The sequence below is a fragment of the Pan troglodytes genome, chromosome 13 (genome assembly GCF_028858775.2).
Source record: "Pan troglodytes isolate AG18354 chromosome 13, NHGRI_mPanTro3-v2.0_pri, whole genome shotgun sequence".
Taxonomy (NCBI): Eukaryota; Metazoa; Chordata; class Mammalia; order Primates; family Hominidae; genus Pan; species Pan troglodytes.
Window position 1 is genome coordinate 61,204,624 of NC_072411.2, and position 12,533 is coordinate 61,217,156.

Here is a 12,533-nt window from a genome sequence, read left to right on the forward strand (position 1 = left end):
GGCGGAGGTTGCAGTGAGCTGAGATCGTGCCATTGCACTCCAGCCTGGGCAACAAGAGTGAAACTATCTCAAAAAAAAAAAAAAAACCCTTGGACTGTATTGGCCATGTTCTCTGTCTACCTGTAACACAGTTGTGTGAGGTACACAGCAGCCTCACTGTACAGGCAAAGAGTCATCACACCTGGATGAGAGCAGAGCCCTATTTCTAGGGAAAACATGTTTCTGTTTTATTCATACAGCAGGGAAGAAGCACGTCTTAAATGCAGTTCCACATGAACCAATGAGACATGATTTGGCCCCTCACATGGCTTGCTCTAATCCTCTGTGTGTCTGCCTTGAGTCCTGAGAATAATTCAAAGCCATGACAAGACTAGACAGTAATTTCAATAGGACGCTCTAGTTTCCTATTGGTCCAATAGGTCCAATAGGGTATGGTAATTGAGGTATTACAGAAGTATTAATAGAACGAGATTGGAAATGCTTACAGACAGATCCTAGTGGGGGTAAAGCTAAGGATTTAATGTAACACACAAGCAATGATATTTGAGTTTCTTAGTTCATAAAATTATGACATTTTTCTAAAATTTTTTTTTCTTCTTTTGAAGCACGATTTGCTCCCTACAAGCCACAAGACATTTTGTTGAAACCCTTGTTGTTTGAAGTACCAAGCATAACAACAGACTCTGTGTTTGTGGGAAGGGATTGGCTCTTTCACCAGATAGAAGAAAACTTGAGGAACACAGAACTGGCAGAAAACAGAGGCGCGGTGGTGGTTGGCAATGTGGGATTTGGGAAGACGGCAATCATTTCCAAGTTGGTGGCCCTGAGCTGCCACGGAAGCCGCATGAGGCAGATTGCTTCCAACAGCCCGGGTTCATCACCTAAAAGTACGTGCATGTTTAATTACTTGTCTAGTTTATTAACATAAGATAGATGGAGGAAATTGCTGTTCACATAGACATAAAATACCAATTTTCCTCAAGTTGTTGCAGCTACTATATCAGGTTTGCCATCATGTGTGAAGTGAACTGTTTCAATATGTCTCTCCATCATGATGTGTATTCAGCTGTAAGCTGGGGTGAGGCCAGTGTTCCCTGATGTCCTCCTGAACTGTAACCCCCTCTTCCTTTAGATACAGGCAGAGATGGGCCAGTGAGGCCTGATCAAGTGTCCTGGAGAATTTGGGGCCCTAAGAGCAAGGGGTTGGGCTCCTGGCAGAACAAGCTCAGATGGACTCTAATGTGGAGTTCTTTTGCACCCTGTTTGGCGTAGCCTTCGTCTTCTGTATTGGATTTTCCAAAATTATGAAGACATAGGATAGAGTAGCCAAATGTTTGACTGTTTACTGTTTATTTCATATGCAATAAACCCACTCTAAACATGGTGAACAAGTGAATCATGCGAGATTTTTAAGACACAAAAGAATTTAATAGGTCAGGCGCAGTGGCTCACATCTGTAATACCAACACTTTGGAAGGCCGAGGTGGGAGGATCACTTGAGCCCAGGAGTTTGAGACCAGCTTGGACAACATAGGGAGACCTCGTCTCTACAAAAAATTAGCCAGTCATAGTGGTGCCCGCCTTTTGTCCCAGCTACTCAGGAGGCTGAGGTGGGAGGATCGCTTGAGCCCAGTAAATCAAGGCTGCAGTGAGCTGGGATTGTGCCACTGCCCTCATGCCTGTAATCCCAGCACTTTGGGAGGCCAAGATGGGCAGATCACCTAAGGTCAGGAGATTGAGACCAGCCTGACCAACATGGTAAAACCCCGTCTCTACTGAAAATACAAAAATTAGCTGGGTGTGGTGGCGGGTGCCTGTAATCCCAGCTACTTGGGAGGCTGAGGCAGGAGAATCACCTGAACCCAGGAGGTCGAGGTTGCAGTGAGCCGAGATGGCACCACTGTACTCTAGCCTGGGCCACAGAGTGAGACTCCGCCTTAAAAAAAAAAAAAAAGAAAAGAAAAAGAAAAAAAAAATTTAATAGAGGAAACTGGAAACAGTACACTGATGGCTGTTCTCCAGGGAGGGGAACCAGTTGGGTGGCAGACAGATGGAGATGGGAACCTGTGCTCTCGTGTGGACCTCTGAATTTCGGACCATGTTCACTCCTTGCTTATTAAAATATGCCCTGGCACGAATCAAGAAATATATTCAATACCACACCCTGCTCCTACTGTGATGTACATAATGAAATGGGTCTTTCTCTGCAGCCTCTGACCCCACTCAGGATCTTCATTTCACTCCGTTGCTTTCACCGAGTTCTTCCACAAGTGCTTCCAGCACAGCTAAAACACCTCCTGGGTCTATCAGTGCTGAAAACCAGAGACCAAGAGAGGATGCAGTGAAATATCTTGCTTCTAAGGTAATCTTTCTTGTTTTATGGGAGCCTTCCACATAGAGAGATTTGCTAGTTTGGTTTCTGAGAAGTAGATTGGAAAAGGAAGCTTAAAACAGAGACAACTGCTTAATGATAAAGTATAGCTTTTAATGAAATAGTGATAAAGTTCTCCAAGTAAAAGTGTGAATGACAGTAAGTATCTGTTTTAAGACATTGGCAGTGGACCTGATCCATCTTAAACAATGGATTGAAAGAGTTCCTCAAGGCAGCAGAAGGTAGCATGTGCACTCGCCACAAATCCATGCTTATCTGCATGTGCTCTTCTTAATTTGGTATGTGAGCAGGAAATTGGGAGCTTTTGACTTGACCCAGACCTCTTCCCCTGCACTCTGTTGTCTGAGGCCTTTGGTTTCCTCGGCTTTCTGACAGAGGTTTCTCGTGAAGTTGTAATAGAGCCTTCCTTGGCTAACTTTCCCTTCTTAAATTTGTGATCATCAAGGTCTTTCTGAAGTTTTTCTTCTGCTTAGCACCCATCACTGGCTCACCAACCACACTCCTGCATTAAAGCAGTTACATCCCTTGCTCCTAGTGAGCTACTTAAGTTTCCCTGGGCAGCAGTGGTGTGAGTCGGTGGAGCTGGAGAGCTGCTGGAGCCAGCAGCCATGGGGACACCTTGTGAGGAGGCCCTGTGGGGAGGTTGGTGAGGGGAGCTGAACCGAATCCTGCCCTGCATCAGATCCCCGTCCCTTCTGCTTTCCGGATGATGACTGCTCTTGGCGCCATCACCCCTGATGGTTCTGACCACTGGTTCAGAACAGTCCTCTGGTCATGAGTGGGTGATTTGAGATGAGTGATGTAGTGCAGGCTTCAAAGCCATCCCTGCTTATGGTGATTTTCAAACTCCATTGACTGTGACCCACATAAGAGATACATCTTACACTAGAGATCACTCACACATAATCACCCACATAACTAAAGCATTTTAGAACTATGTTTATTCTTATATCCTATAATACACTCTAGTGTTCCTAAGTTTATTTTTAAAAAAATTGTGGCTCTAAATTGATTTCAAGGCCGGGTCTGGCGGCTCATGCTTGTAATCCCAGCACTTTGGGAGGCCGAGGCGTACGGATCACTCCAGTGGTCAGGAGTTGGAGACCAGCCTGGCCAACATATTGAAACCTCGTCTCTACTAAAAATACAAAAATTAGCCAGGCATGGTGCCAGGCACCTGTAATCCCAGCTACTCGGGAGGCTGAGGCGGGAGAATCACTTGAACTCAGGAGGCGGAGGCTGCAGTGAGCCAAGATTGTGCAACTGCACTCCAACCTGGGTGACAGAGCAAGACTTCATCTCAAAAAAATAAAAAATAAATAAATAAATAGATTTCATGACCCACTGTTGGGTTGCCAAGCTGTTTTTGTCAAATGCCATGTGAGACTGTGGTACTGGACATCTCATGATGGTTTGCACAAGCTTACAGGATCCTCACATGTATCCCTGCTAATTTCTGTCCAGGTGAGAGTTGGAGAGCAGCCAGCTTTCCTCTGTTGATGATAAATTTAATCTAAACCAAAAGTCTCATGGCAACTCCAGGTTGGCCAGAGAAAAGCTGTTGCACATTTACTTTTGCCACTTGCCTTTTAAAGAGTCTGCAGACTTGGTATCTAATCCCACATCCCTGACTATCTGTGTCAGGTTGGCAAGGCATCTAACCTCAGTGTCTGGTGCCCTCAGTGATGAACTGTGGCTAGTGGTTCTTGTCCTACTTCCTGCAGGCGCTTGCCGCACCCAGTGGGACAGCAGCAAGGCAGATACTCCCAAAAAACAGGTAGCTCTTGGCACGAGTGTTTTTCTCTTCTTTTCCTTCCTTACCTTCTACTTGTGTTTCTCCTATCATCCTCCTTTGGAAAAGTATTGGATTTTTCTTCTATCTATAGCACGCCTCCCATTCCCAACACTTCAGTGTCTGGCCCTTTCGTGGGGTCCCTCTCACAAACAGCCTGCTGACACTGCAGGTCCCTTAGAACAGGGACCATTCCTTTTCCTCTCAGTACCTGGGCAGCTCCCTCTCAACTCCAACTTATCTCTCCACACGATGGGCAGAGATTTGGTGATTTCAGGTTTCATTCTTCAGACAGCGCCCCTGTAGAACTCCTCCACAGTGTCCCTTGATGCAGTGTGGGTGTGGGGAGGGGCCAAGGTCTTGACCCTCCTGACCAGGAGAAGGAGCTGCTGTGACTCTACAGCCCCGGTCTCACAGCCACTGGGTTTATCATCTGCCTTTTGGGATCAGCAAAAGGGTTTCCTAAAGAGGTGCCGTTGCTCTTGAGAACAGAAACCTAGTGAAGATGGCACTTTTTGATGTTGAGAATATTAGGATGGCTTGGAGCTGCTCTAAGCCAGGGTAGGTTTTAGGTTTTATGAATGCTGTTTGTTTATATTAAATACAAAAATAAGAGAATAACTTGTGCTGATTTTTATGCTAATCAAGATGGCTTTGTGGATGCAGTTAAAGGTCTGCAAACCACATAAGTGAAGGAAGGAATAAATGGAACAATTATGCTAACAAATGACCCAGTCTTGGGGAATAGATGCTATGTATCTTGTTACCAGCGAATGGGCAGAGTTGTGTTCCTGTTTGAGATTGCAGAAGGAGCTGTGTGAAGAGGGTGAGGTGATGCTGACGGTTCTGCTTCCCCCTAGGTGGTGGCCTACCACTACTGCCAGGCTGACAACACGTACACTTGCCTGGTGCCCGAGTTTGTGCACAGCATCGCAGCTTTGCTCTGCCGGTCCCATCAGCTGGCCGCCTACAGAGACCTTCTGATAAAGGAGCCCCAACTACAGAGCATGCTGAGCCTCCGATCCTGTGTGCAGGACCCGGTGGCAGCTTTCAAGAGGGGAGTGCTGGAGCCACTCACAAACCTGAGAAATGGTACTTCGCAGCAGCTACCCACAGCCCCATCTCAGTAGTGGTACAGCAGACACAGGTGGTCCCCAGAAGGCAGGTGGTCAGCCGGGCTGGGGTAGAAGTGAGGTGGAGCATGGAGAGGATGTCGAAGCCTCCGTGCCCATCCACTCCTCTTTCTCAGAACCAGCCCCATGAGGTCGCTCCTACACCACCCCTATGGTATAGTGTTAAAAGAAGCACCCTGATAAGAATGAATGTGATGACTGAGCAGTTCCAAAGTAGTCAGCTTGTAAGTGTGGGCTGTTTAGGTGACTTGCACCACAGAAGACTGTTGCGTATTTTGCACTCCTAAGTATCTGAGGGAATAAGTGGATTATTTGGAGGAATTTTCCAGCATATATATTTGTCAGGGCCTCTGCTCAGTTGAATTGAAACCTTAAAGTGACTTCTAAAGGTTTCCATTTTAATTTTTTGTCCCCGACAAGGTAATGGACATCAGTGACCTGATGGGCCCTTCAGTTTCCCATCCTCTCTGCCCTGGACTCCTCACCTTTTGAGCTTGTTTACTTGCCCACATGGCACCTCTGCTGGAAGGTGCTAGAGGGATAGAAAACAGATATGTCATCATTTCTTCTCTATTGCCTGGGCAGAAAATCAGCACTAATAAATAGAAAACCAGATTCAGGCTCGCAGAGAAGAGCCCTGTTGGAGGAGTCGGTAGCGTGGAGCTCTCACGCTGTGTTGGTTGTATGGCTTGGCCAGGGCAGTTTGCCCTGGGCTGGGGGCAGCGAGGGGGTCAGTTTCCCTTCCCTGGAATCCACTGGGGAGCTCTCATGGGGGGACCTAGTGACCTTTCCGGATTGGGCCTCTGTATGTGTTCATTATCTTTGTGTAGCCCACCGCAATGACAATGGTTTATGAAGAGCTAACTGTGTTACATACACGAGTGAGATTCTGCTAACGTGTGTCATGCAATATGTTTGTTTTGTGAGAATTGGTTTTCTTTTGGCTCTGTGCTCCAGTTTCCATTATAAATTTAATAGAAAATATGCTTCTGTGAAAACTGTTTCTTGTGCCATATGTAAACCTTTTTAGTTTCTAACACTAAACTGGGCACTAAAATACACTGGGTGTTGCTGTCTTAGAGAAATGTATAATTTCTTAATTTGAAAAAATTATTTTATCCTGTAGAGCAGAAAATTCCTGAAGAAGAATACATTATTTTGATAGATGGCTTAAATGAAGCTGAGTTTCATAAACCTGATTATGGAGATACGCTTTCTTCATTTATTACCAAAATTATTTCTAAATTTCCTGCCTGGTTGAAGTTGATTGTGACTGTAAGAGCAAATTTTCAGGTAACAAAGAATTCTCAAATCTTTCTCCAAGTCCCCATTCCAATTTTACAGTGATAAATGTTAATAACGTAAAACTGTTGTAAACCATTCAGCTGCTTGAATTGGAAACTATGTTAAGAATTTGAAAAACTAGTCCAGAGAGCCGGACATGGGTGAAACTCTGACCTTTTTAGCCCCAGGTATATTTATCAAGATGTCAGGTAAGTTTCCTGTTGGCATCGAATTGCACGTTCACTTTTCAAATGGTGGCATCTAGCCCTGGTTACCGTCATGGAGTGTGTGGGGTCAAGAGGCCTGCCAGAGTTTAAAGCTACTCCTGCTGGTAGTTATTTGCAAGGGTTTACTGTGGGGCTTTGTGTTTTTCTGAAGGGAAAAATGAAGGTGAAAGATTTTTTTTTTTTTTTTTTTTTTGAGATCGAGTCTCGTTCTGTCACCCAGGATGGAGTGCAGTGGCATGATCTCAGCTCAATGCAGCCTCCGCCTCCCCGGTTCCAGTGATTCTCCTGCCTCGGCCTCCGGAGTAGCTGGGATTACAGGCATCTGCCACCGTGCCCAGCTAATTTTTGTATTTTTAGTAGAGACGGATTTTCACCATGTTGGCCAGGCTGGTCTCCAACTCCTGACCTCAGGTGATCCACCCACCTTGGCCTCCCAAAGTGCTGGGATTACAGGCATGAGCCACTGTGCCTGGCTGAAGGTGAAACATTTTTAAGGCCTATTCCCAGAGGTCTATTTTTTCACAAAACTTAAGCGTGAGGTAACATTTGCAGCGAGGGGTAGGGTGATTTTTTTTTCTCCTCCATCTTCTTCCTCACTTAAACCCTGAAATTGTATCTTAACCATTGACTCCTTCTGTACCTATCCTTTTTCAGTGAAGACTTTTAGACATTAGGTTTTGATTTTTGCCCTTTTATGATATTTATTTAAAAACAGCATTTGGAATTTTTTCATTATAAAAACTGAAATTAGACCTCAGTTGAACTTGATGCGTGTTTTTTGGACATTCAGTTTCTATATTTTTCAGTCATTTTTTACATAGTAAGCACAATTTGTCCATCAGTAGATCATAGGAACCAGGAATCTTACGTTCTTCTTCCCAGCTGTGTAAGTTTTCAGAGCTTCAGATAGCATCCATGTAAAATGGCAATAATTGTATTCTGCCCTCTTTATCTATATTGTTATATTAAATGAGCACGTGCATTTAAATACTTCAGAAACAATAGTGGGAAGTCTTTTTAAAAAGGCAAAACTCTTCTTTGCTTTTAGGTGTCAGATGTGCTTAATCTTTGGAATGGGGAAGAGATGGGAAGGGCACATGAGGCTTCTGGGAGCTGAGGATGTTTTGTTTCTGGGTGCTGGTTACATAGGTATATTTGACTTAGTGAAAATTAGTGACACTGTGCAATTGTCATTTGTACACAAATCATATGTTCATTGTTAGACTTCAATTTAAAAGTTTACTTTAAAAAAGCAATTAATAAAATAACGTGCTATACCAAAGTAGGCAGCTTTGTTAAGATGCGCTGTCGTTGAGACACAGCCCAGGGGTAGACTCAGATTTCCTGATTGGGTTACACAGCCCCAGTGTTTGCTGCATAAAGAAGGATGTCTTTTATCTTGGTGTCTGGCCGTGTTCTTAGATGTGCAGTGTTGGTTGGTGTTTGTCCTTGTTATATAAGCAGTTTCACAGTGTAAGGATTATGGGTATCAGGTCACCTGCAGAGTCTCACTGCCCTTACTGGCCCTGGCCTCGTTGCCGCTGTCTGCACAGGGCTCTTACTCTGCTCGCTAGGCTCAGGGTCCTTGGATGAGGGCCTCAGGATAGCACTTACTGATTCCATCTCCCATCAGGATTTCTTTCACATAAGCTTTTTATCTTCACCTTATCCTATTACATGTTTTAATACAAAACAATGAGTCCCTGTAATCCATGAAAATCCTCCTTGAAACAAAACTAGTGAATCTGGTTTAAAATGCTGCTAAAATAAAAAAGGAATCTCTTTAGAGTGACACTGTGGGTTTTTGTTTTCTCCCCCAGGAAATCATAAGTGCGCTGCCATTTGTCAAGCTTTCCTTAGATGACTTCCCAGACAACAAAGACATCCACAGTGACCTGCACGCCTATGTCCAGCACAGGGTGCACAGCAGCCAGGACATCCTCAGCAACATCTCCCTGAACGGCAAGGCCGATGCCACACTCATTGGAAAAGTGAGCAGCCACCTGGTGCTGCGGAGCCTCGGCTCCTACCTGTACCTCAAGCTCACCCTGGACCTTTTCCAGAGGGGCCACTTAGTCATTAAGAGTGCCAGCTACAAGGTGGTGCCCGTGTCTCTCTCTGAGCTCTATTTGCTTCAGTGCAACATGAAGTTCATGACCCAGTCCGCCTTTGAGAGGGCACTTCCGATTCTCAACGTGGCCCTCGCATCCCTCCACCCCATGACAGACGAGCAGATCTTTCAGGCTATTAATGCTGGCCACATCCAGGGGGAGCAGGGATGGGAAGACTTTCAGCAGAGGATGGACGCCCTCTCCTGCTTCCTCATTAAGAGGCGAGACAAAACCCGCATGTTCTGCCACCCGTCCTTCAGGGAGTGGCTTGTTTGGAGAGCAGACGGGGAAAACACGGCCTTCCTGTGTGAGCCCAGGTACAGCAGGCGCTTTCTTTCAGCTCTTTGCAGGGAATCTCGTGTGCAGTTGGGGAAGGGATTTAAATGTGATGCACGTGTCTCAATGGAAGGGCAATCCAGAATGACTAATTCAGTGTTACTGCTTTGTTTTATTATTTTTCTTCCTTTTTGGCAGAAGGATGGGCAATGGGGAATTCTCTATACAGAAGCTGCCTTCTAATTGCTAGGACTCCCTTATGGATGGTACATGTGGATAAAAGAGAAGCTGGGTGGTGCCTGTGTGGTCCTTCCTTACTGTCCATTCTCTCATGGAGCCCCGTCTCCTCCCCCACCCAGCTTCTGCAGGGTCATGCATGGGAATGTGTGAGATCAGCCCCTGGGAACAGGGGGCTTCTCTAGAGGGTGTTCCCTGTGTGTCTGCAGACTGTCATGGGTCCTCAGCACCTCTACTCCCCTGCCACCCCTTGAACATGGAGTGACTTGTCCCAGGGATCAGGTATATCTGTGAGCCCAGAGGGAGCACCATGATCCAATCTAGCCTCCCCGCTCCACACCCTTCACCCTTTGTCGATGAGCTCTGTGTGGTGGACTGGACCAGGCTGGGATGCAGTTCTCCTTGCTGCCTGGGCCGCTGTTATCACAGTGGGATGGGGAAGGAAGCCTGTCTGCTGTGTGGCTTGGTAACAGTGTGAGAGGTCAGAAAGTTTGAGGATGCAGATGCTTTCAGATATGTATATGGCAAGCCCCCAACTTCCACTTGGCCCTGGCTTTGGCCTGTGTGTCTGCTGTCTCGAGTGGCTTCTGCTATCTGTGAGCCAGAATTGCCCCCTGCTGTAGTAACAGGGCTGGCTAGCTGCTCAGCTGACCCCTTAGGCATTTGACCAGATGCTGGGATCCAGAAATGAAGAGGTGAACAAGCATTGGTGAGCCCTGGGAGCCTCACAGCCACTTTCCTCCCTGTGAATATTGACTGAACATCCACCTGATAGGCCTGGCTGCTGTTCATGTTGGGGCTGTTATTATTTTCTTCAGTAACACTGGCTGAAGGTTTGTTGTTATCTTTTGAACCTGGTTTGGGGCAATAAACTAACATCCAGGTTATTTAGCCAGACCATAATAGCTAGGTGAAACATGTGCTGTGACATTTCTAGCCAAGTCAGATTACTTTCTAGGGAAAGTCCAGTCATTTTCTAGGAAGATTGACTATAGCTGAGTTTGTAGAGACATAAAAACAAATTGAAAGACTCCATCAGGAGTGTAGGTTGTTACTGGGTTGGAGGCTAAAGTGGCTGGACTGTAGTCTTCATTAAGCTTCGCTTCATTTTGGGTATTGGTGGGCATTGAGGTTATGTAGCCTAGGTCAGAGCTAGGGTGGATGCCTGTGGGCTCCTGAATGCCACTGTGTTCTTAAAAGCAGGCATGGGGACATCCCCTGGGGCAGGACCTGGACTAGGTGGAGGCAAGAGAGGTACCAAGGGTGCAGAATTTAAGGAAGCACCCACTCCTGGGTGGTGCAAGTTGTTGCCATTTTCCCAAGACACCTGTAGTATTTGAGCTTCATTCAATTGAGAGGATATAGAACAATGTTGGAAGGAAGCTACTGGATTCAGTTCAGCAACAGTTTTTGTTATATGCAGTTATGTGCAAAGTACTGTGGCAGACACCAATTCTTGGGACAAGGACCCTGCTCTCAGGGCTTCCCACACAGGGCAGGGGAGGCAGGAAGTGATATGCGAGAGGGAGGCACACTTCATGCGGACCTCACGAGAGGGAGAAGCTCCCAGCGTAAGTAAAGGGGCCTGGGGAGGTGATTTTAAAACATGGTGATGGTGGGTTGGGCCTCGAAAAATGGTAGCATTTCTTCCCCAACTCCCAGTTGTCGTATTTTTGCCCTAATTATAAAAGCAGAAAATTTCAACCCTCAGACAAAGACAGTTCATTTTTTATTTCTGCCTCTTTCTGTAGCATTTTAAATGATATACCAATCTTCTTTTTCTCTTGGAATTCTTGTCTGGGTTTTTGCTTAACACATCACGGGCACCTTACTAAGCTGTTAGAAGTCTTAGAAAAGTGTCATTTTCATTTTTCATGGTTGTGCAAAACTCCTAGGAGGCAAATTATTATGTACTTCACTATACCCTCGTTGGATTTTTTTGTTTTTTTTTGTTTTTTTCAGACGGAGTCTCACTGTCGCCCAGGCTAGAGTGCAGTGGTGTGATCTCAGCTCACTGCAGGCTCCGCCCCCTGGGGTTCACACCATTCTCCTGCCTCAGCCTTCCCGCGTAGCTGGGACTACAGGCGCCCGCCACCTCATCCGGCTAATTTTTTGTATTTTTAGTAGAGACGGGGTTTCACCGTGTTAGCCAGGATGGTCTCGATCTCCTGACCTTGTGATCCGCCCGCCTCGGCCTCCCAAAGTGCTGGGATTACAGGCGTGAGCCACCGCGCCCGGCCCCCTCGTTGGATTTTTAAGTTGTTTCTAAATTACTTACAAACAGAACAACCTGTCATGTCTTGGTGCCTTGCAGGTCTGGATTCAAATCCTCCATTGATTCTTGTATATTTTTCTCTGCATGAAATATATTTTAATTCTCCATGCCTTCCTTCCTTATCTATAAAAAATGAGTGTCTTCTCACTGAGTGCTGGTAGCTATTAAATCAGATCTTAAGACGATGTACTACCTCTCTTCTTTCCTTTCTTCTCTCTTAGTTTTGATTATGCCCTAGGTTAGCATTCCAGAAATAGAATTATGAAGATAAAGAATAGTTTGAGTCTGGCCGGGTGCGGTGGCTTACGTGCGTAATCCTAGCACTTTGGGAGGCAGAGATGGGTGGATCACCTGAGGTCAGGGGTTCGAGACCAGCCTGGCCAACATGGTGAACCCAGTCTCTACTAAAAATACAAAAAAAAGAAAAATTAGCCGGGTGTGGTGGCAAGCACCTGTAATCCCAGCTGCTTGGGAGGCTGAGGTAGGAGAATCGCTTGAACCCAGGAGGCGAAGGTTGCAGTGAGTCGAGATCGTGCCACTACACTCCAGCCTGGGCAACAAGAACAAAACTGTCTCAAAAAAAAAAAAAAAAAAAAAGAAAGAGTTTTCATTCACATCACCTAGACTTAAACATATTTACATTTTGCAATATTTGCTACATCTGTTTCCTTTTTTTTGTTGAAGTATGTTAAATTGTAAACATGGCATTTTACTTTAAATAACTGAATATTCATCTTAGAGATATTTTCATACTTAACCACGCTATTACTGCACCTAAAATATTAATGCAAATTCTTAATAATCTT

General features: G+C 45.6%; 1 protein-coding gene across 23 annotated transcripts in view; it reads left to right on the top strand.

Moving 5' to 3' along the window:
- Positions 1 to 12,533, top strand: part of TANC1 (tetratricopeptide repeat, ankyrin repeat and coiled-coil containing 1) — a 267,732-nt gene that overhangs the window by 203,146 nt on the left and 52,053 nt on the right. For all 23 annotated transcript variants that reach the window (XR_010150111.1, XM_063791238.1, XM_063791241.1 and 20 more), the window contains 5 exons: positions 606 to 887; positions 2,211 to 2,362; positions 5,045 to 5,276; positions 6,444 to 6,610; positions 8,649 to 9,256. Coding sequence is in view for 22 of the 23 variants with exons in the window: in XM_063791238.1 (XP_063647308.1) it covers positions 606 to 887; positions 2,211 to 2,362; positions 5,045 to 5,276; positions 6,444 to 6,610; positions 8,649 to 9,256 (1,441 nt within the window). In the remaining variant the exon portion in view is untranslated. The remainder of the gene's footprint in view (positions 1 to 605; positions 888 to 2,210; positions 2,363 to 5,044; positions 5,277 to 6,443; positions 6,611 to 8,648; positions 9,257 to 12,533) is intronic.